The 24,957-nt window shown below is 41.4% G+C and overlaps 1 protein-coding gene across 1 annotated transcript in view; it reads left to right on the forward strand.

Annotated features, from left to right (window-relative positions):
* Positions 1–2,971: 2,971 nt before the first annotated feature.
* Positions 2,972–24,957, forward strand: part of CHSY3 (chondroitin sulfate synthase 3) — a 169,101-nt gene continuing 147,115 nt past the window's right edge. The window contains exons 1-2 of the mRNA XM_065656832.1: positions 2,972–3,680; positions 5,487–5,770. Coding sequence (XP_065512904.1) covers positions 2,972–3,680; positions 5,487–5,770 — 993 coding nt within the window. The remainder of the gene's footprint in view (positions 3,681–5,486; positions 5,771–24,957) is intronic.

Here is a 24,957-nt window from a genome sequence, read left to right on the forward strand (position 1 = left end):
TCTAGAGCTAAAAAAATATTATTTTAGTTAAAAAGTGACTAAGCACAAGGATGCCCCCATGTTTCTGCTGTTCATCAAAGGACATATGTGTAAAATTTGATTGGAGGCTGTAAAACTACAGGGATGAAATGAGAGATTGCATTTTCCACCTTTTTTTACAAGAGAAAAACCAAAAATGTTAAGAGAGTCCCCTGAAATTATAATTAGAACCACATGGTACAATGGACAGAAGGTAGATCTTCTAATTTCAAATCCAATTTTTGTTACAAAATTGTCTTTCCAGTTTTTGAAGGTATCGCCTGGCCCTGGCCTTTCCCATTCCCTTGAAACACATCCAGTGTGATGTTGATGTAATACTCTTATCAAGTGATTATAACATATAACAAGCCATGTAGACATGAACGCACAACACCTAGCTTAACAAGTTATTATATCAAGTATTTATTTTAGTTGGAAAGGCATTCTGGGTTTCACTCCCTTAGTGAACCCAGGTACAGGACTGTTGTTATTACTAACCACTAGATGCCACTGTTGCTCCTGTAGAAGCAGTACAGTCTACTTCTTGGTCTGTCCATAAAAACCCACAAACCTTCAATGGATTCACCCATGGTATATCAAAATACTGGTGTAGCATTGCACTAAAAATATAAAGGCAGGTTCACGCTTGTAATATTTCTGCTCCAAATATCCTTATACTCAATTCCTTTATAAATGATAACACGAAACACCTTAAGGTCCATTTTTGTCTTGAAAGTGTGTAAAAGGCTTTCTGGTCACCTCTCATGGAGTTTAACTGCTCTTTTGGGGGCACAAATAACCACTGTCAGACCTGAGGAGCTGGCACAGCTGACACTGACTGGAGTAATTTCAGTGTGTGCATAAGCAATAGAAGTAGCTTAGTGTCATACATTGTATCTCTGCAACCCCATAGCAGTAAGTTGTCTGGGAATTTAGGACATTGTGGTGATAGGGTTGTGTAGGTATAAAGGAGCCCTTCCTACTGGAGGTCATACTGTGGATGACTTGCTGGGACCTGGCAACCCCCAACTGTATGCAGGGAGACACAGAGAAGGAATGGGAGATAGTATTTTTAAGCGGAAGACCCATACAGAAAGCCAAGACACTCATAATACTGGTAATTGCTAGTGCCATGGTGAAGGCTTTCTCAAGGACAATGTTCCCCCTCAGGTTGGTCCCTGTTAGTAGTTCAGCGAAGGCAGACCCAGGATCTGCCATCCTGTTGCTTGCAGAACATCTCGCGTGGTATTTATGTGCCTGGACACATTCCTTGGGCTGTTTTAAATGGTGACAGTGGAGTGAATATGCACGTGTGCCTGGTACCTAGCGTCTTGCTGTCTGGCAGTATAAGTGCTCCCGCCTATGTGTGTGTAAAGAGGAAATTAATGATCAGCTGCATTGGAAAGGATGCTCAGCCCTTAGGAAGTTAGAAGGTGTACATTCAGAGCCTGACGCTCACACATCTCAAAACCACAAAGAACACACAGCCTTCTCACTCTTGTGCAGGAGGCAGAAGGAAAAACAGAAAATCACTCCAGTAAGTGACCTCTTCATAGCTAAAGACTATGCAGAGTATGCTTTTTATTTCATTAGATGGATGAAGTAATTTGTCTTTTTGGAAAAAGATTTGGATTTTTTCTCATGACTATTCCCGTGATGTTGCTAACATCACGCAACAACAGCTTCCATACTCTTCCTCTTGCCCTGACATACGTATCTGACAATTGATAAAGCCACGTGAAGTGACAGACAATCCCACAGACTTAGGTATGAAAATGTGCGAGTTTGCAGACTAACGATTAAACATATGCTACTGGATCTTCAGTAACTTGGATGCATTTCAGTGAAATGACACATGGATGTCAGGAACATTTATGGCTTTTGCTGGAGATGAGCATTTCGCACAATGAAGTTCAGGGATGCATATAAATATGGAGGATATTAGGGAGATCTTAAAATTCTGAATTAAAGATGTCTGTACAGGCACAGAGGCCTGAACATTTAATTCCTGTTGTCGGTCATCCTGGGCTGTGGACAATGCAGTCATCCTGAGGTGATGAGGATGAGGGGGCTCTGCTCCAGCATCTTGGAGCTCGTGATAATCGTGATATACTCAGGCTGTGGGAATCTGCACCACTGGAAAAGACATGTTCATGGAGGGCTACCGTTGCTGGCTTTGGGGTCGAGGACCAGAGGGCAGAGCAGGGGCAGAGGAGATGGCTTCCCTCCTCCTGAAACTACACCCCCTGACCTGCCTTTCCATGACCACCCTTTGGATGAGAAACCAGAGCAGGACAGTCCCACCCGGCGTTCCGTGGCCACCCTCGAGTGATGTGAAGCTGCGGCCGCAGACGAGCCCCCGGGCTCTCCCAGCGCGGCGGCGGGAGCCAGGCGCACCGGTACGCGACCGTGGCCAGGGGTCGCAGCCGAGGGCAGCCTCGCCCCACCGGTCGGCGGGCGGCGGCCCCGGCCCCAGCGCCGGAGGGCGGCGCGGCCACGGCACGGCAAAGCCGCGAGCGGCACTTAAAAAAATCGTTTCCTTCCGGAGCGGCAGCGGCGGCCGCCACTTCCCCGGCGCGGCTCGGGCACCGGCGCCCTCCGGCGTGAGGCGCTCGGAAGCCGCGGAGGAAGCCGGCTGAGCGGCAAGCGCGGAGCGGGGCGGCCGCCGCCGCGTGGAGGAGGCTGAGCGGTGGGAGGGGCGGGGAGGGACCAGCCGCCGCGGTGACAAGGTGCCAGCGGAGCGGAGGGGCCGCTGCTAGTGCTCAGCTGTCCTCGCCGCCGCCCTCCCGCCCGGAGAAGTTTGACTGGGGAGCAGCGCAGCCGCCCGGGCCGCCGCGGCGGGGCAGGGAGGCGCGCCGGGAGTCGCTGCGCCCGTGGCCGCCGCGGGACGGGGGTCTCCTCCAGAGAGAGGCGGCGGGGGCAGCGACGCTGCGGAAGCCGCCCCGCCCGCGCCATGGCAGCGCGGTCCCGGAGACCCTGGCTGAGCGTGGTGCTGGGGTTGGTGCTGGGCTTCACCGCCGCCTCCTGGCTCATCGCCCCCAAAGTGGCGGAGCTGAGCGAGAAGAAGAGGCGCGGCGCCAGCCTCTGCTCGTACTACGGCCGCTCGGCGGGGCCGGAGGCGGCCGGGGGCGCGGCGGGCGGGCAGCAGGCGCCGCCGGAGGCAGCGGCGGTGCTGGGCGGCACGAGTTTCAGAAGCAGCCCCTGGGAGCTGCCGCCGGCGGCGGCGGAGGGCACGGTGTCCAGCCCCGCCGCTGGCGGGGAAGGCGAGCCGGAGGAGGAGGACGAAGGCGGCGAGAAACGGAGCGGCCGCACCGGCGTCAGCCACAACGGGAGCGGGGACTGGGGGGGCGCCCCGGGCTGTGCCAAGCCCCGCAACTTCCTCTACGTGGGGGTGATGACGGCCCAGAAGTACCTGGGTAGCCGGGCCGTGGCGGCGCAGCGGACGTGGGCGCCCTCGGTGCCGGGCCGCGTGGAGTTCTTCTCCAGCCAGGGCTCTGCCGCGCCCCCCGGGCTGCCCCCGTTGCCCGTCGTCGCCCTGCCTGGTGTGGACGACTCCTACCCGCCGCAGAAGAAGTCCTTCATGATGATCAAGTACATGCACGACCACTACCTGGACAAATTCGAGTGGTTCATGCGGGCGGACGACGACGTCTACATTAAAGGTGACCAGGGCGCGCCCCGCCGGCGGGATGCAGAGAGAGAGAGGGAGGGAAAGAAAGAGGGAGGGGAGCAGTGGAGTGCTGGCTTGGGGGCCTGGCGGGGTCCCACGGGGGATGCGTAGAGTCGGTTGCCGCCCGGGAGAGGGAGCGCAAGGGATACCTGGATCCACGCCGCGCCCCGGCGGCCTTTGCTTCTAGCCCCCGTATGCGGGGCGTGGGATGCGGTCCCGGCGCTGAGAACCCGGTGGGAACCCCGAGGTGTCCCCACGGGGCCGGGCTCTGGGCGGCCGCGGCGCCGGTGTGTGTCAGAGAGCTTTAGGCGGCGGGTTGGTCCGTGCCGGGCACGGTGAACGGCCCCTGCGTGGGCGTGGGATCCCGGTGCTGCGGCCCCCGCGCTTGCTGGGGCACGGCTCCCTAGGCAAGGCTCTGCTGTGGACCAGCCCGAGGATCCGGCCCGGCGGGCGGCGGGTCTGGGCGTGGGCAGGGGAGCGGCGGGGCGGTGCCGGCCCTGCGCCCGGCCGTGCTCTGCTGCTCAGCCTAAGGGTGGCAGTGCCGCCTCGTCCCGCCAGCCGTGTGCAAGGGGCGGGCGGGAGCGGCGGGGAGCGCTGGCAGCTGAGTCCCGCTCCGGCCGGGCAGCCCCCGTCGCGGCTGCGGCTCAGCCCGAAGTCCGGTAGTCCTCGGAAATAGTGTTTTCAGCACAAGTTCTGCGCTGGGTCACTGACGCTTAGGCTAAGCCCACGCACCCGCTGAAGGCTGTTTCTAAAGCTGCTGGTCTCCTTTGCAGCGTGTATCTCTGAAAAGCGCTGCCTCTCTTTCCGTGCGAGTTTTGTGGCACTGTTAGAAAGGAATGTTCCTTTTGGTCTGTGTTTGTAGCTGCTGTCGCTCGTGCAGTGTCCTGCTCTTAGGAAAGAGGAGCTGAAGTTGTAAGCATAAGCCTAGTTTGTGAGTGTGATCGCTTGCACTGCTGACAGTTAACTGGAGGTAACTGCAAACTTCCCTATTTGTCCCTTGATTTTGTTTGAGTCCTTTAATGAGCTGCTTGCTTGTCAGCTGTCATTCATCTGGGAAATATTCGCACGGGTGCCTCTTTATGTATGTACATATATTTGGTTGCAGGTGTAGAAGTTGTCACTGATTTCTTTGGGTTCATTTTAGAGTAGTAATGATCCTGTCTTTAACCGCTTCCAAGGTTCCAAGTTAAACCTATCCAGAAACTTTTAATTTCAAGTAAATATGAATTCACAATTTCTTAAAAGAAATAGGTAAGGGGTTTGAAGAAAAAGTGTGTAGACATTGTACCACTGGAATTACTTTGGAAGGAGACTGAGTTTTACCTCATTGCAACAATTACTCTGTAATCAAACATCTTGTTTAATTTACATTTGCTCTTGTCTTTTCAAAAATGAATCCTGTTACAATCATACCTGGCATTTCCCCTGCCCTTCCTTTCCTCCTCAAGCTGGAACTACATTGGCAAATTGTTCTACTTTAGAGAGAGTTTTACACTGGGAAGGGTGTGTTTTCTATCAATGTTGGTTGAACAGAACAAGGTTTACTGTAGGTGAGTTTTGACCATATTCTGGCTTTTGGCTGAATTAAAATGTCATTGCAATGTTAATTAATTTTAAAAAAATGTGTGAAAGATAAACTTGTCCGAGGATATTTTCAGTGAGGCATGGGATACTGCTTTGGAAGTGATTTCCTGTGAAAGTCTCCGGTGCCTGTTATACTTTTTAAAAAAACTTGAGGTACAAGAAAAGGGATGGCTGGCAGAATAGGCAGAGAAATAACAGTAATATCTTTTTTCAGGTGAAAAATTGGAGGAGTTTCTTCGCTCACTGAACAGCAGTAAACCTCTGTATTTGGGACAGACTGGTCTGGGTAATATTGAAGAACTTGGAAAACTTGGCCTGGAGCCTGGAGAGAATTTCTGCATGGGAGGGCCAGGAATGATCTTCAGCCGGGAGGTTCTCAGGAGGATGGTGCCACATATAGGTGAATGCCTTCAAGAAATGTACACCACTCATGAGGATGTGGAGGTGGGCAGGTGTGTCCGAAGGTTTGGAGGAACACAGTGTGTTTGGTCATATGAGGTAAGTGACAGTGTAAATTGCAATGTGCTGTTTGTTTACAGAGTTTTACATCTCTAAGTACCTGTATCCGCAATCTCTTTCCACCATAATTATGTCTTATTGCATGCATCACAATGTAAACTGCAGACTCTAAGGAAAAAAGAGAGGAAAACATTCATGTAATGGTGCTGTGAGCATATTTAGTCTACTTGTGTCTTTCAGTTTTCATTGGTAACAATTACTGCAGCCATGTTTCAAGTATTGCTGTGCTATAGGTTGCTTGACAGGATGCTGCTGTATTTGGCGTATGCTGTTCAGGTTGGATCTTTTTAAGAACTTGGTTTTGGACAAGCATGAGGCATATTTGTTTGTTTGGCGTCATAGGTTCTTAAAATATGTTTTGGTATTTGAAGAAGAATTCCCTGCATTTTCTTAATTGCTCAGATGTATTTTGATGGAGTTCATAACCAGTGAAAGCAGAAATAAGTTGGTGTTGTGATTTTTTGGTTTTGTTTTTGTTTTTTCCTTGTACAGAAATGAAATTTGTTACACTGACTGTGTATATGATACACTTCTAATAGTATTTTTCTTAGTGTAAAACAGTGTTAAAATGTATTAAGGACACATGCAGTGTAACAAGTCTTCCTATGCTGAAGTCACTTCAGGAGCAAATTACTTCATTCGGTAGTAGCATTTTCTAAAGTAATAAAAATGTGTTTCAGTACCCAAGAAGTTTATTTGCAATTCTGTAACTAAAATTCAAGCATATTTCTCTGGAAATACTGTGGTTAGTGGCCAGACTATTTTTGTAGATAAAAATAGACTAAATGTGCAACTACCGGAAAGGGTAAAGGGTGACAGCTAAAATGATGAAAAAGATTTTAGTTATATTGACCCGTTTTTTAATATTAATATATGCTTGCCATTGTGAAACTCCCTTGTTAAGCAGGAAAAATTATTTAAATGCACCACTGAAAGAGGTTATGTGCTATTAAAGAGAAAAAGTCAAGAAAATAGTCAATTTTATGGATTAGTGTTTTTTTGAATGGCCTGGGGAAAGGTGGTGATTTAACAAATGAGTTTGGTAGGCTACAACTTTGTAAATAGGTGAATGAAAGTAACTTTTGAATAATGGATGCTAAGTATGTAGAAACCTTAAAGGTGGAAGTTCTATCCTTTAATTCACAATAGAAAGGTGCTTTTAAAGACTTCCAATAAATGCAAATGCCCCTGTAAAATAGTGCACCTATGGTACTGGTAGAGCAGGGAAGACATATACCGCACAAATGGATATCGATGTAGGACTAGTGGTTCTTAATCAGACTTCTAAACCCTGTGCTACGTTGGCAGCTTAATCTGGCACTGATGTGTTTGAGGCGTGTCTGTACAAAGTCGTTTTCAAATCCAGTTGGGCATGTGATGCCTGTTGATCTGAATCAGACAGCAGAATTATCATTGTGCCTTGACAGTGGTCTCTTGGAAGAGGTTTTGCTTTTGTTTTTCTGGTTTGTCTTCTTAGGAGAAAATCTGGAGAAGGGAAGAAAACTGATAATAAATAACATTATCGCTCTGGTTGTAATTTATTTTGATGTTGAATGGCAGGAAATTTTGGCTCCAGGCACTAAGGGTAAGTGGTATAAAATGGAAAAATATGTTTACTTTCTTCAGTTTTGGAAACCAAGTTACATGACTACCCAGATGCTCAGCTTTTCATGGTAGGATTGGTGCCTTGAAACCAACACTTTTTTGAAAAAAACATATATTTTTATGGGATCTGGAATACAGTGACACCAGTCTTCACTATCAGTGCTCTTGGAGGCCCCAGGCCTATACATTAAGGTATGGAAAAAGAAAATATGTGTTTGGCATTGCAATAGCAGCTGCTAATTTCTGACCAGTATTTCCATCTCTTAGAAGAATCTTTGATGTCAGTCAGCCTCAGGAGATACTCCAGAACATGCATATGATTAAGAAAAAGCTGCTTAGGATGCTATCCCAGCATTAAATTTGTGTAGAAGGGAAGGAGTGAAATAGAGTGTCCAGAGAGACAGAGGTCGCATTTGTGCTTTGGCATAATTTGTGTTGTGTAGCTGGCTATTTCAAGCAGTCTGATGCTGTACCTGAACAGGTTGGCATGTTGTGGGTTGGTGAATCAGGCGGTGACAAGAGTGACTTTTTTTCTGGGGCACTGAAAGCCTTGCTCCGTGCTCTCTCATTCCTGCTTTAGATCAGAAGCACTTCTTGTATGCTAGAAGGGGAATTACTCCCTCAGATACACATCTGCAAAACCTCAGATAGGGGACAGGACTTTCTGCATAGCCAGTTTCACTTTTGTCCTGAAGTCCTCTTGTATGTGAGTATTAAACCAAGTCCTTTTTAGCTGCAAGATCTTTATGAACTTTGTTGCTTTTGGGAAGATGCGTAGTTTGTATTTAGTATGTGTTGCTGAAGAGTAATATAAACTTCAAACAGAAGTTGAATCACTGTTGCAGCATTTTTTACCTGATTTCTGACTGCAGTGGAAAGTTTCTTTTTGGTGAGGATGAAAGAAATCAAAGATTTCAAGAGAAAACCTAAAGCTCTTGATCTGTGCTGTGTGGCTCCACTGGTGTAGGTAAGACTGGCTGCCTATTTATTCTGCTGCTGTTTAGAATTAGCTAGTATGCTGTGCTAACTTATATGTATAATATGCTTGCTGGCAAGGAGAGGGCTACATCTTCAGCTTTTTTTGGGGATAGTGGTTTTGGTTTTTTTTTTTCTTTTTTTGACAGAATGCATAAAAAATTAAGAGGTGTACAAGCCTACAATGAGCCGCTCTTATTTTGGGGGCTTTCTAGAGTTTAATTTTTGTTCTGCTAGATTCGAAGCCAGGCCTAAAGGCTGGATCTCCCACAAAGCAAATGAATTATGGTTGAGGTGATGAGTCTCTCCCTCTGCTGATCAAGCTCCTCCACTTTAAATAAAGAATTAGTCATCAGATTGCTGAGAGAGTGAATCTAATAACAGGTTTTTTAGGGCACTTATGCAAAATGGAGGAGACAAAAACCTGCCCTCAGGCTGCAATTTGGCAGTTGCTCTAAGATGACATAAATAGGGGCTTTCACTGAAGGGTGATTGCTCCTTTCAGTTTCTGTCCTGTTCGGCAGGACTTGTGCAGCCCTATGGTGAGCTGAAGCAGAGGCAGGATCCACTTGAAACCTGAACCTGACCCGAAGTGTTTTCTTCAGCTGAATCAGTCAGTACTCATGGCGAAGCTTAAAAGCATCAGAAGAGAGAAGGGGTGGTCATGTTCGGACAAGAATGAAGGGGCAGGAGAGTGTCAAACTGCCCTTCTTGGCAGCATCTTACATTCGAACTGGCTGGAAGCAACAGTTCAACTGCAGCCTAAATCTAGGACATTTCCTTGCTGCATGAGAAAGTATCTGCTAGAAGCATTGTATTTTGGATGGATCATTTTCTTTCTACAGAAGATCCATCCTTGTTCTGATGTGTTTCATAGAATTGTAGAATGTCCTGAGTTGGAAGGGACCCAGAAGGATGTATTGTATTTGTCAACTATATCTTAATTTATCCTCTAGTTTTGATGATGCTGTAATGAATAAGGTGTAATAAACTTGACAAATTTGTCTGAAATATCTCTGTAAAAAGCCTTTTTATTTTTGTTTGGTGTTAGCAACACCTGCTTCCCCAAATCAGTAACAGTTGAGATTAAAAAGGGCCTTTTGCTTTTGTGCTTTCAGAATCCATATTTCAAGCTAACACTCTCTCTTCCACTAGTTTTGAAGCTTTGAAATGTTTTTCTTTAAATGAATGCTGAGATTAGCTTGATTTTAGTGACTCATACTTGCTTTATTTTTTGGAAAAAAAATATAGTTAAAAAACTGAGATGCCGTGTTTTTCATCGCTTTGCTATTTAGGAGGGACTTGACAACAGAGGGAAATTCCCATTTGGAAAATAAAGGCTGGTGGCTTTATCCTCTACCTCCCCCCGCCTTTTTTAAATGATATTTCTGGTTTCAGAAGACCATTTTGTAATTTGTAATCTAAGTTTATAGCAGATCAAATAGCGTGGTTTCACAAAAGGACAAAATAAAATGCAATGCGTGGATTAAGTGGCTATAACAATTCAAGGAAAAATCAAACATTTTCAGGGTATAAATACTATTGGAGAAGGTTTTTCTTAAGAAAATTGAAAAAAACAAATCCAGTATAAAAAGAGTGAAAGATCATTTGTCAGTGTATTTGGGACATTTATTCTAATATTAATTTTGAAAGCTTTTATTTTTGTAGTGCTTTTTTCGCTTTCCTTGGGAGAAAATATCATAGAGTCATAGAATATCTCAAGTTAGAAGGGATCCATAAGGATCATCAAGTCCAATGCCAACTACATTAATTTTAAACTTAAAAACTACATGCATACAAAAAATGCTTTCACAGAAAACACCCTGTATACTTTTGATCTTTTGGTAATGCATACATTGGTACTTAAAGAATATATTGTACTTTGTACATACAAGCAGTCCACATTAATGATTGTGTCTGTTTTCCCATTGTTTCTTTCCTTTTACAAAGTTCTATGACAATGCTAGAATACAGGCTCATTACTATTGTCTCTCTCTTTGGCAAAGATGTTTGTGGATCACAACTCAGGTTTGAGTTGAATACTACACTAAAAAGAAGTGTTAGAGGTTTATTTGCCTTTGATGATAAGGTGGTATTTTACTCATTTGGGTATTGGAATGATCAGTCTTGAAGCAATGGTACCCACCCTCACTTAAGCTGTTGGTTTTGGGCAGCTTCATTAGGCAGTTACGTGAATGCAGCTGTCGTTTTAAAAAAGCACAGGGCAAGCTGTCAGTGACCCTGGAATAGAAAATCATGGAAGAGTGGATAATTAAGATTGTAGCAGGGGTCTCTGTGCGTATACAGAGAGGAATGGAATGATCACAGAGGCCTTGAGGACTGTTTGCATAAATGGCCAATTACTGATACAGGATTGTGTATGTGCACTCTTAACTATTTGTTATTAATAGCTATCTGATTACAGAAATGTGAAAGGTAGTTATCAAACTTTTTTACTTTATTGTGAATCTCACCTGGTTACAAAAGTCAGTTATATTCCCATAGCATTGTAATATAGTGTTTCTTTGTGTACACAATACCAAATAAAATGCAAATCATTAGATGCATATCCTATTGCAGTAACCATGGTGCTAAAATTGGGTCGTTACTCTTCCCCGATGTGACTCTGGTTGGTCCTCATCTGAGGTGCCTGCCCCCATTGTGCTGCACAGACTCCCTGCTCTTTCTCTGGCTTTGTAAGTAACCTTCTGTCATTCATTTGCTCTTCTACCTGGGGAATTTGGGGGGACTGCCTTGTGTTCACATACTTTGGGGACTCCCTGTCTTCTTGCCCCTTCTTGATCCTGCAAGATCAGCTTGGCTGAGAATTGAGGAAGTACATGGTGAGAAAACAGTGGTCTCTGGAGATACCTTTCTTAGGAGTCTTTATTGTGAAGGATTCAGATGATATTCCCATAGGTACCGTGAAGGTCTGCGCCAGCACACACAAATCTATGGCTGTGGTTCGCTGTATGATGGAGTCTTAGCTGTGGAACCAAGAGCTAAAAGGGGCTGTTTCTCTGCCTGATTGAGAGCTAGCTTCTCTTAGTTTTATGGCTTGTTTGCCATAAATTGGTGTGTCCTGTCTTTCCTGCGGTGCCCCAAGAGTTACTACTGCTCGTGCCTTTTTGGAGTTTGACAGCTGTGTAGTTCTGACTGCTGGTGCTGAGTTGCTAGTGTACTGGAGGACTCTGGGATGCATTTTCATGTCCATGGTGTGACAGAGTGTGCATACACCTTCCTCTTAATATACTTTCTTCTAAGATGCCAGCAGCTATTTATGTGCAGGGTTATGTGGGCTAGCTAACAGCTTTCTAGTCTGTTTTGCATGTTTGTGTGTTCTCAAAGGGAATATTTCAAAAGTTTTCCTCTTTAAGAATAAGCTCTTTTTAGAATTACCAAAGCATCCCACAGACTAGCAAAAGAAACACATCAGGAAAAGTTCTTAAATTATTAAAAATTAGTTCTGCATATGGGTTGCCTGAACCATCTCTCCACTTATGTGGACATTTAGACTTTTGTGAAATTGGTATATTGGAGGTGATACTTCCATACAAGTCTGGTGTGGAAGGCTAGCTGCTCAAGTGTACTTAAAAATAGTGTTTGACATGAGACAATGCAATTGTGGCACAACTGTTGTAAGAGTCATCTCATTGAAACCCATCACAGCATCACCCTTGACAGTGCCTGTCACATCATACAAGGAATAATCTTGATTTTAAAAAAGAGACTTAGAGATGAAGAACTCATCTGCTTTGGGGTCAACAGTGGATTCAGTACTTTAAGTGAATCCACGAAACAAAGCACAATGAAACCCTGATGTTTTTGATTTTTACCCTGAAATGGTTTTCTTTACTTTTCCTTAAAATCAAGTAAACCAAACATAAGAAACATTAGTTTATATAGGTATTCCCAAAATTATCTATTTTTTCAAAATTTTGTCTTTCCTAGGTGTTCTGAAATAAATTTCCCTTTCACATGTACTGATTTGATTGTGGTTATTGGTCATACTTTGACAGAGCATTTTGTTAAGCTGTCCTGGTTGAGCCTTTTTGAAGATTAAGTGTTAGATGCAGATTACCAGGTAAATCAAACAGTATAAAGTTGCTCAAAGCATATGCAGTCTTCTTTGAAACACTGATAGCCCACAGATTGTTTCCTCCTGCTCTCTCTCAGCCCCCAGAGTTGCTGGGTCTTGTTGCTTTTTCTGGACTGTTGTTTGTATCTCTTCTTGTCCTGACTTAGAAAATCTCCCTGAGGAAACTTTTTTCCTGAGTTTCACTTCCCAGCTTCGCGTCTTTTGATCTCATCAAAAGACGAGCTTCTGCTGAAGCAGAAAATGCTCAGAAAGAGAGAAGCTGGAAGTTGTAAACAAAGAGAGTTATGGATATTATTTGAAATAAGTGCTAATTAACTGTACTTGTATTTACTGTGGTATTTCATTAGGTATCAAAAGTAGGATGTGTTTCTTTTTTAGAAGAATAAGCTTTCAAGCTACTCTCCTAGTTCTGTATGTCTCTTGGGAGTTTTCTGGAAGTAGGCAAACAGGTATAAAGTGTAGCTGTATCATTTTAGGTCTTCGGACTTTATTTGTTCTGTAGTTCTCACTACCAAACTGGTTTCCATTTATTTTCAGTTCTTATGTGAAAAGATACGTATTAAGTCATTGTCAGTATATGCTGCTGTAAACGTATTCTTTAAAATATGCTTTTATTTAGTTATTTGATTTCATTATGTAACATGAAATATTCAAAGAATACATATATTATTTAAAGTGTAGCAAGGACTGCTACGCTTTGCGGAGTTTATTCCATCTGACCAGTGCTGGCTAATGATTTGTCTTAAGGTTAGTGCACAGGTTGGTTACTCTTTAGTACCTATTTGGAACTGGGCAGCAAGTAAATGTGTGGTTCTACCCTGGCTGCAATATTTTTGGCTTCCTGGGTATCACACTAAGGAAAGGTTTTTGGCCTGCTTTTAATAATTCTTTTAAAGCATACATATACTTTAGTAAACAAAAAACATCTTAAACTAAAGGTATAATTTTAGGAAATTCTGGAGGAGGACAAGCAGCCCGGTAACTGACACAGGCTTCTTGAATGCTGTTTTATGTATGCTTTAGTCTTGAAACGGACCTAGGAAAGGGGAGGTTACCTTTTCGTTTATTTTGTATTTAGTGCTTTCCAGATACATTTTGTTTCCATAGTTATTTTCCACATTAGTTGAAGTTTTACCTTTAGTAAACTAACCTTTGTAAACATTTAAAAATGGGGGAAAAAAAATTATAAAATAAGTCTTCTGGAATGTGCTGGTTTAACCAAGCAGTTAGAATATTGAAGACTAAAACCTGAGGTACTGACTGGATAGATTTTTTAAAAAAATTTATTTTTAGTTTCTGATAAAATATTTAATTTAGGATCTTGGAAGTATTCCTGTTAATAATTTTCAAATAGGATTGACATTTTGTGTCTTTTTTTTGGTGCACTTGATAATCTGAAGGATTTTATTTTTTCAAGATTACTTTGAAGTGCATTTGAGTCCCTATACTTTTTTCTTTTTGTTGCTTTATTTTTATTTTTTTTACAGCCATTCAAGGGCACCCTTCACATCTGAAGGGTGATAATTTGATGACCAGGGACAATGCTCCTTTTGACTCTGCATTTGCTGGTATCAAGGAGCTGTTTGTTCATGAGGGCCCTTTCTTAATCTAACATGTGTGAACGAGCTACTGATGTTCTGGAAGCAGATGTGCTGAAGAGATGCAGTGTTCCTTTAGTTGTATATGTGGCTGCAATGCAGTAAGTGTATGTGGCCTTTACTACATGAGGCTTACACTGGAAATCTGTGCGCACGGAAATATGCATTTGCATATACATAAGCATACGTTTAAAGCTTGTGCCTAGTTGATAAACAAGTTCCCAGGGGCCTTAGTGAGGGTCCTTTGGAGCTTTTAAGTTGTGCTCTTAGGTTTTTATTGCAATCTCTCTACTGTAAAGTTTAAGAATTTAGCTCTCAGCTTATTTTTGATTTCTCTTCGTAGTTATATCTGTGACCTTCTCTTCTGTTTATATGTGTGTTTTGGCTTCCAGCTTCAATTTAGCATAGCTTTTCAGCTTTCCATTTTCCTGAAAGCTTTTTCTTTCCAGCTGTAGTGCACCTATTATTATAATAACTTTTCATCACCAAAGGGGACTCTCTTATGGACCAGATCTTATCCTGCCCGAATTGCACTGCCTCCTATTGTTGATCATGATAAAACACAGTGCCTTTTTCTGTCACTTTTTACCAGTTTTGGACAAAATTTTCTGAAGTGCCTGAGTCTCAGTTCCAGAAATGAGGGAATTTAACTAGAATGGATGTATCTGATGACAAAGCCTTTAGGAAAGTGCTTAACTCAACAAACGAAAAAAGATTGTTATGTACTATTGACGCTCTTAATGGTTGTTTTAAAATAATTTGTTAGGTCTAAATCTATCCTGCTGGAACGAATGAAAGTAGATGCTAGTAGTTTGTATTCTTCTTTTCTTCCACTCTAAATTTTTGTGTTTGAAGGTACTTTTCTTCATATGGTGGAGGAAATAATTGCACCTAATTGAGGGTAGCTGACTGTAATAACAATATTGTCAAACTGTAAAAAGTATTTTTTATTAATCTTTGGCTGTAGTAATTTTGGGAAGTGAAGTATTAGTGTATCCAAGAGCATCATATAAATGTGTGTATATACTTCTTTGGTGGCATTTGATGCTTGAGGTTCGCTTAGAGTTGTAGACTGTATCTATTACATCTTTGCAAAAATTATTGTTTATACCTTCAAGAAAGAATTCTGGACTGAAACTATGCATTGGGCATTCCTCCATCCTGGCCATGGTAAGCTGGTGCTCACTTCCCTCTTCCAAATCAGTTAGCCTCATTTTTTACTGTACTAAACCCAAGAATAAACCTACCTTCAGACTCCATTCTTAAACTCTTACCACACTATGCTGTTGGCATGTATGCTTGAAAGTGACAACTCTTGTAATGGGAGAGAAATGTAAGAGACCTTTGGTCTTTATGGGACAGAGAGCCTCAAATGAGTAAGGGCTGGTCTTTTTTCAGTGTGCTTATGAATTATCCCAGCCCAGCCTGAGCTTTGTAGCTCATCACCGGAAAAACAGTTTGAACAGCAGTGGCTTTACTATTTTAGCTGCACATTATTCTAGAAGCAGGAGAGGGAAATGCTGGAAGAAGGTAGGTTGGAATAACAGACCGACATGACTTGAGTTTGGCATATTAGAAAACAGTTACTACAGATCAGCTGCTCGTGACTGGGAGCTTCATCCTCACAAGTAAAAATTCTTTTTTTGCCTTAAAATAGGAGATGATGCTGATGTTCTGTGTATGTGCAGATGTGTATCTATGTGTGTGTGTGGGGGGGCGTATGTATATTTTTAAGAATAATGCCATGTATTGCCTTTTGCCTTTTTGAATTGCTTTAAGCACTGGATAATCATAAAGGCCATTAAATTTATGTCATTTAGCTTGTTGCCAGCTGTTTCTGGAGACTGATGTTTGTTATAAAAATTGTTGTGCCTAGACATATCTAGGATTGTAGGAATCTCACCCCCATATGAGAATCCAGTGTTATAATGTTGTTTTGTTTCTGTTAAATATGCCAGTTACCTTCTATAGTATTCACCTGCTGACTGGGTTTTGCTGGTGCATTGAGGGATGTGAAAGCACTGATGCTCCCACATTGATCTGAATAGGATTTCCATTAGCTGTCTACATTGTTGATAAAACACTGAGAAAAGTTCGTTAATTCAGAAGGGGAAAAATCTAACTGAGGCCCTTGGAAGAACCATGTTAAAATATGTTCCTGAGTGTATGTTAGTTATTGACTTGATTAAATAGGAACTCTCAAATTTTTCTTATTTCTGAACATTTGTGATACCTGATTTAGTGTCTGAAAATACACCAGTGGTAGCATTCCTGCAGGTAAGTCTAGAACTGCAGGAGCTTTCCACTCATCTCCGTTTAGAAGAATTTTGCTTTTGCTAATTGGAATGTTTGGTTTAGTACTGAACTCATAATTTTAGTAAATAAATTCACTGTTAATTTTCCATTGCTAGATGTTTTTTTGAGACCTCCTGTTTTCCTTGGAAACTGACTCTGAAAAGATTTATTTGGAGGTTCTGCCATGAATCTGTGGAGTTGCCAATGAAAATTAACCAGCTGATGGTTTCACCAGTTGTAATGTCTGTGTTTCCTTTAGTATAGATACACTTGGTGTTCTTGCAAACTTGAAAGAAAATAAAATGCAATGCCCTGGCTTGTGGGAGGAAGGGATTGTGCTTTTCTTGTTGATTTTTATTTTGTTGTTTCTGTTTAGCCATGATTATATTAATCAGCTTGATCAAAATGCATCTTTCTCTGTACACTGCATAACTACCTTGTACAAATGAAATAACTTTTCATCCTTGTCACATCCATTATGGTCATGTAGGTAGGTAATAAAACTAGTTGCTGGATTAAATATTTCAGTTATATGGGAAGAGATGCTTTAATGACTAGTTCAAGAATAGACTCACGCAGTGTTTCTCTGTTATTTTTTAAACAGTTTCAAGAAAATTTGTTTGTTTTTTTATAGTGTAATAATGATTCGTTGTTCACTGGGGACCAATACATAGTAATGAGAGATGTCCAGTAGAGTTTTTGGCATCTGTTCATCAATACAGATAATAAACCAGCAACAGTATTGTATTTAACAGGTTGATATTTGCATTCATTCACACACTCAAAGGAGGTATTTAAGAAACCTTCCTCACTTCCCACCATTCCTTTTTACAAATATATTGACGTCCATCTAAAATAATGGGGTTTTCCATTTTACCTGCTTTATGCTACTGGAATATGGTTATAGAAATGCAATTGCTGCAATAAGTAGCTGCTTCGCTTACGCTTTGAACTTCTTTGAGGTAAATATGCAGCCATTCTTTCTTCTATGAGTTGATGTTATTTATTTTAGAAAGCTCTTGTTTTATCCCTTGTTCTTACACATACATATTCATAACTGCTACAGAGCTCTTATTTAGTGAGTTACAAGAAACCATGATTTCTGTTCCTCTTGTTCTCTTAATCATAATCACAATCACTCTTCCTTTTGCTTGCCTCAGTCTCTTTTTTTTTTTTTTTTTAATGAGTGATCAGGGTTAGGTACAGTACTAAGTATGGGAGCTCATCTGCAACTTCTACAGTGGTGCTTAATGCTCAGCTTCACTACTGCAGCTCAGGATTACATTTACCAGTTTTAAGGCTTCATCGCACTATGGGTTCATCATCATTTTGCAACTGGTTTGTACTACTAAGTCAGTGTCATCTTTGGCCATTTTCACCTATTGAGCTTCTGACTAGCAGAATATTTCACCTGTTTACTAGTACTGTAGTCACATGCTTAATCCTGTTGTTGTTGGAAAACCGTGCTGTCCTAAACATGGTGTTGAAGCATCAGGTAAAAATTGCCTTTTTCTGTGTAAAGGGGACATATCTGGTTAGCACAGTGACCTCCATAGCAAGGGCAGATGCTGTCGTAATAGGAGTGGGAATGTGCTGTATTGCATGATCACATCTCATTTGGAAAATGCTAGCCATTGCTCCAAGTCTGCTTGTACCTCCTAGAAGAAAAAATAAGGATTTCATCTCATTAAGAGCTTAATCGCACGTGATGTTAAATGTTGAGAGCTTTCCTTCCAACTAAATGAAGCAATTCAGAGGAAAGTCTTAGAGAAAAGTTGCCTTTTGGTCTTTCAACTTTATACTCTGTGATTTGCTGTTTTCTTTTTTGATGTTGTTCATTGTGAAATTGCTGCAAATAGACATGTAAATAATCAGAAACCCTCAAAGGAGCTCAAAGGACTATCTTTGAATGATGGACATTCTTTTTAAAGTCAGTTACTTGAATCCTAAGGTGAACAAAGGTGGAAGACAAACATGCAGTAGTTTCCAGTTTTGCTCTACAGCTGTTGTAGCCAGGATAAATACTGAATGAATACTGGAGTCTACTGGTAGAGCTGATTTTTCTGTTTGAAGTACGTTGACTGTGTAGCACAGATCTTTTCAAGCTGTGACTTCATACCTACTTTGGAAAAAATAAAGATCCTCTGTGTACTGTTTGAGTGTTTTAATTAATGAAGAATTGAATTTAAAGACTCCAATCAATTTTTTAAGGAACCAAAACTCGAAGAAGTGTCTATGTATATGTGTATAGTCACACGTGTATGTCTATATATATATACACACATATAAATGGTAAGAGAGCATACTCGTACTTTTGAAGCTAACAGTTTGAGGTAATTTCCTTGAAATATCTAAAAAAAATACATAAAAATACAGATTTTTAAAAGAGATTTTTGGATAGGTCAGAAAATATGTTCAGGTGAAAACAAGGCTTGCATAAATGCATTGGTTTCAAGAGGTAAAGGTCTCTCCAGAAGACGTGGAAATCACCTCTTGAAAATGCATAGTTTAGGAATGCATCATTACTGCATCATGCAGACTACATTGATAAACTGAAATGTAAAACGAGAAGTTTTGATGCTGGATGGATGTGTCCTTCAAGCTTTCAGATTTCTGTTTTGTAAAGCCAGCAGTCCTGGCTTGCTACACTGAGTTTGCTTCTAACTGGCAGGCTGAATGAGCTTTATGAAGAGACTTGCTAACAAGTCACCTGGTATGAGACCTGTAACTAGTATGAAATGACAGTGATTTCCAAAGATGATGAAGCCTTTATCTGAGGCCATGATATTTTTTTCCTCAGCCATTTTCTTAAATGACTTTTGTAGTAGCTACAGTATCACCTGTGCACGTGATTTAATTACATACCCTCATATCCGCCACTCATTATGTTTCAGAGGAGGGGGCCATGTTTCTGCCGACTTGAGGTGCCTGCCTATTTCTAGCTACTTGACAAGGAGAGCAGCACACTCAAAGTTTTCCATCACTGTGTATGCAAAGCACTGTAGAAGTTACACTGTTTTGATTCTTTGTTTCATTTTGTTTCTTTGTTGTGCTTAAAAAAGAGGAGGGAAGGCTAAGGCACAGATGAAAGCCAGGAATTAACTAGGAGCATACTACTGTTGACGCACTCTGGTTAGCATGAGCCTCTGAGGCTGTTCTCCCTGCACCTTGAGCTGGCAGTCTGTGCTTGGTTTTGTAGGTCCTTCCGCACCTGTTTCACTAGGGGTCTGGTTTAACTTTAATTGCAGAGGTCATCCAGCATACACCACCAAAACATGTGAACTAGGGCTTGCTTGCTGGAAACCTTGTGGGCAGTTCCTGTATGTGTCTTTTGCCAGTGCTACCAGTGTGAACAGCAGAATTTGGCTATGAGGAGGCAGTGAAGGGCTTGGAGGACTCAGGAGAGGAGGAAAAGAGCAGGGAAAAACATCTGAGCACTACTCTGAGAAATTGTTTAGCCACTGCTGCATGCTAGTGAGTGCAGAACACTTTGCAGATGACTTTGGTTGTAGCTCCTAGTAAGCATGCATTATAGCAAAAGCTACATCAGGAGAAGTACCTGTTTAGGAGTAGGAAATGTTTTGATTGCAAATGGGAAAAAATATACAGAAACTGTTTTTCTAAGGAGTTGTAACTTTTTCACTGTAGTACTAAGGAGCTGTCGTCATCATGTTTGTGTTACCTGGTAAGGTATTTAAGTAGTTTTTATTTAACATAAAGTCAGACTTGGCATGTAGGCAAGTTGATGTGTTGGTGTTGGATCTGACATATTTGAATGTTAATGCTCAAATTAAGCACCACTGAGGATGTGAGCTCATTGTTGCTATTCCAAGGCTATCTGGGAAACCTTTTCCCTGTATTTAATCTAAGATAGCAGGTGATTGCTTGCTCTTCTGGGTTCCAGATACTGATGTGCTCGTCCAGTGGTCAACAGGGAAGGTCTTTCCTCACTGATACGGTCTGCTTAGCAGTGGATCTGCAGAGAGAGGGAAGAGTGCTTTGGATTTTTGCAGTAGTTTTGTCATTTTATTGTGATGATTCCTTGTCTTTTTTCACTTTCCTGCCCATCTTAGAGAGCAGAGCTACTGGCTGTTCAGTCTTTGGTGGTTTGAGGGGGATGGTGTGGGAAAACTTGGTTTTGTAAGTGGTAATGGTTTGGGTTGTATAAACAGTGATCTTTTTCCCAGCTAAATGAAACTAAGCAGAAGAGCAGGCAGGGGTTTCCATTATATTCAGGTGGTCTTTGAATCAGTGCCAAAGCCTTTGTACACCAAAAGCAGAGCTATTTTCTTTTTTTCAGACTTCAGCAAAGTAAAATGTAATCGTTTATATGATAGTATGGATCATTTTTTTAGCTGACAGTGGATGAGTTACTGTTTAAAAAATTATGCAAGTGTAATATAAAGACCTTTGAAATTTAGCAACAGACTTTTAAATTAGTTTCATTAAATTAATTTAAATGCGTATTTAATAAAAACACTGATACATGGCTATGTGAAATATATTAGCCATTGTCTCTAGTGTGGACTTTTTTCGAAGTGCTAATAAATTATATACCATTTTGTAGGTGGTCTATTCTAAGCCAGTAACAATACTCATGGAAAGAAAGAGAGTCTTTCAGACACTTACATCAGATTTCACCTCAGGAAAATGTCCATCACCACATTTATTTGAATTTACCTATTTCTATATGGTTTTTTAAAATGTAACTCCTACAAATGCAAGTATTATTTCCAGTGTTAATGCTTCGTCAGAGCTTTTCAACTTCAGTAATAAGTAGTATGTGTTAAATGTCATGTGTACCTATGTTCTTTAAGGAGTTTAGAGCATGCCTGTGTCTTGAAGTTGGCACAGGTCGTGCAACATATTAATATGAAATGAACAGCATACAAACAATCTGCTCCTGCCAGCTCTGGGAGCTTTCTTGGAAGAGAAATATCAACTTTTGCAGAACTCAACTTTTTCTAAGTAAATAAATTAATGTGAGTTGTAGACCTAAAGGTGCCTCTGGAGTCTCCTTGCAATGACCTGTGGTACATGCTTCTACCTACTTAGGTATGTTTCAGTACCTCTTTAGCATTCGAATGATGAGACGAGCCATAAAAGTCTTGAGGAAGCTCTTGGGGGCCATAGCACATGCAGGCATTAAAGCTGCTGTCCATGACAGGTGGTGTGAGCTGAGGGGGAAGCAGTCCACCTTCTCTCTTTTCTCAGATCAAAATCCTTATCTTTTTATATGCTTTTCTTATACCTGTAACAGGAAACCTTTGGCTTGCAGGAGAGATGCAGCCTTTGAGTTTGGCATAGGCTGTAGAGGCTTTTTTGTGTTTTGCTTTTGGCTAACACAAAAGTCTGTGAGTAGCAGGAAACTTTACAACAGAGTTTGGTTAAGTGCAGTCGGTCCTCACCCAGGGAAAGTTTCTCTTCTCTCCTGTCTTAATGCACTTGCTTTATGTATACAGGAAGAACAGTGTTCATTCCTACATTTTATATCTTTAGTCCACTTTGTGGGAAGTCTCTTCAATTTAAAGTTCAATTAAATGTATGTTACATACTGAATATAGTGGCTTATTTTCTGCCATGAAATTCCCTTCTCACTCAATGCTCACACTCCCTCTGTCCCCTGTCCCTTTCTGTGGTTTTGCCTGTCATGTCCTGTTGCCACCTTGTCTCCTTTTGCAGTAAAATTTTTGCTGTGGCTCTTGTCTCTGCTTTGGAAGTGACATAAAAGCCTATAGAACCATAACAAATTGCTGTGTGTTACTGAGGTAATGAAACTGTTTTCATAAAATCTACAATCTGTCTATAAAAAGAAAAAAAACTTCTTAATGAAATAAATGTGCAAGGCAAACATATTAAAGGAATGAAGTGGGCTCTTAAAGTTTCATTCAGTTGTTTGAACATACGTAGAAAGAGGAGATGTCATTTTCAGTACATGAAACAGTAATAACTTTTTGAGGTTTTTGAGGGGGAAGTACATTTCTTCTAGTCATTTTTGAACTTTTTTTTTTCTGAAGTCCCAGAAAAGTAGATGTATTTTCCTCTGCTTTAAATGAAGAAATATGTCTATAGGCACTTCTCAGCTACATTCTCTTCAGCAAATCTCTTTTTTTTTTTTTTAATCAATATGCACATTTTCCTAAGAATACAGCTTCTATAGTCTTACGTTTCTGAAGAAAGTATTATAATTTTTTTAAAAGGGTTTTTAGTTTTGCTGTTGTAGGAAGGTGACAACTGGGATGTAATCTTCTGAGGCTGGGTAGGGAACAGGTTTCTGCTGCATTGATTTGCAGTGCAGTCCATCCTGGAATGGAGGAGTGTGAGTCACCAGATTTGTGTTTCTCACACAGTGACGAAGGCATTGAAGACAGTGCTCTTCCTTCTTCCTTCTGTGTTACCCTGTAGTGCTGAGCAGCTGAGTGCCATTGCCTGGAGTGCCTCTTTGACACCAGACATATTTTAAGATAAACACAAGCTTTCTTGGGCTTCCTGTACACCATTATGTCTTGACTATTTTTTATTATTATTAGGTTTTCTTCAGTACAATTTTTTCTCTTGTACAAAGTCATACAAACTGTTGCTGAACTCACAAGGCCACATTGTTTGTACGCACCCTTTTTGTTCACTCATTATCAAAAGTTCTTTAGCTATTAAATGTTCAAGCATTCAAGCTATTAAATGTTCAAGCATTCTTTGTCACGAATTTCCAAAGAATGAATAATGTGATCATCATGGAGCACATATGTTGAAGGTTTTGTCTAAACTGAAGGGAAGGAATGGGTTTTAGAAAGCATTTTTAATGTTTAATGATTTCATACACATTAATACCATAATGTTCTCTAAATTATGAAATCACCCAGCAATAAAAATGCTTTCAGCATGGTAATGTGTGTTTTCGTAGAGTTTCTCCTTTAATGCCTGTAGCCATGTTTTGTGTTCTAAATCTTTCAGATGTGATCAGTTAAATGTGGTTAGTTCTTGACATTATTTGGATGGGAGACATATGGAAGATCTTAGGTGTTCGAAAGAAATTACCTTGGCAATACCTCATGCAGTTCTCACTTTCCTGAATCTACACTCAGTTAATGCCTCCAGACTATAGTGAAGAGTGGAGATCCTCGGGTAGTGATTGTTGAGATGCTGTGCCTATAAAAGATACCAAATTGTGGTCCTGGCAACTGTTGACCCAAAGAGATTTCACGTTAATCTACTTGACAGCCTTTGTCTAACTTTTTTTTCTTTTAATGGTCAGCCTTTGCAAAATGTTACAGTATTGCCATGTGTTATTAGCTTATTAATGTTCATTTTTTAGCTAGACAAATTCTGGCTTTGTAGGAGAGCTGAAATCCTTGAACTTCTGTCCAACACAAACAATTATAAAATCTTTCAGTGTTCAGATGGTTTATGACCTTCATGCAGCTGACTTTTCTTTCACTATGTGTGTGCTCAGTGGGCAGTTTAAGTAATCGATGGTACACAAAACGTAACAGGTTGTTTGGATTGTGAACTGTTAGTGCATGCCATTGGATTGGCTGCAGAGTTTCTATAGCAATATTGTAAAGTGTTCCTGAAATGCAGTTACAGAAAAAAATACATCAAAACCTTTATTTTAAAGCTTTAGAAGGATATACACACTCATGGGATGAACAAACCCAATTAATTGCCCTTGAATGTAGATCACATAAGTTAATCTATTGTATAGTATATTTATATACATACTACACATGTATGTATACATACATAAACAAACTCTTCTTGAGAAAAATAATATTTAAAGTAAACTTTTCTGCTGGAACCTATGGAATATGTAATTAAATAATAATTTATCTTACCCAATATAGTTTTAGAAATAGTCATTAAACTGACAGGCACTGTCATTTGGATGATTTAGAGGCCTGGACAGGAATTTTAGTCTTCAGATCAGAAAATGTCTTTGCATATGTATTTACAGCTAGTAGAAGTTATTCTCTATGCTGGTGAAAAATTGCATTGTAGCTAGGATGGAAGGGATGCTGCTGTTTTCAAAGAATGCACAGGAAAAGTCCCTGACCCAGCAGATGACTTGGCGCCAGCAAACTCTGCCGCCATGAGGAGCTGGGAGGAATGGGAGCATCACATCTGCAGCTTCTACATCTGCACGATCACTGCTGGAGACAGAAGGTGAGAAGATGGAAGGCAAGATTATGAGATGTTTTTTGCAGACAGAACAAGGATACCTAAGCAGGGACTCCCTTGAAAAGTTCTTTATGAGTTTTTCAGAGACGAAAAGAACTGTGCAACAGTCTTGCCATCTTCTCCTGTGCAGGGGGAGAAGGATGTGACAAAGTGAGAGCTTGAAGGAGGAAAGCAGAGAGTAAGGGAAAAATGTGGTCTTCTAGGAAGGGGTAAAAACAAGTATCACAGAATCACAGAATCACAGAATGTTAGGGATTGGAAGGGACCTCAAAAGATCATCTAGTCCAATCCCCCTGCCAGAGCAGGAACACCTAGATGAGGTTACACAGGAAGGCGTCCAGGCGGGTTTTGAATGTCTCCAGAGAAGGAGAATCCACAACCCCCCTGGGCAGCCTGTTCCAGTGTTCCGTCACCCTCAC

Source organism: Caloenas nicobarica, chromosome Z (genome assembly GCF_036013445.1).
Source record: "Caloenas nicobarica isolate bCalNic1 chromosome Z, bCalNic1.hap1, whole genome shotgun sequence".
Classification (NCBI taxonomy): domain Eukaryota; kingdom Metazoa; phylum Chordata; class Aves; order Columbiformes; family Columbidae; genus Caloenas; species Caloenas nicobarica.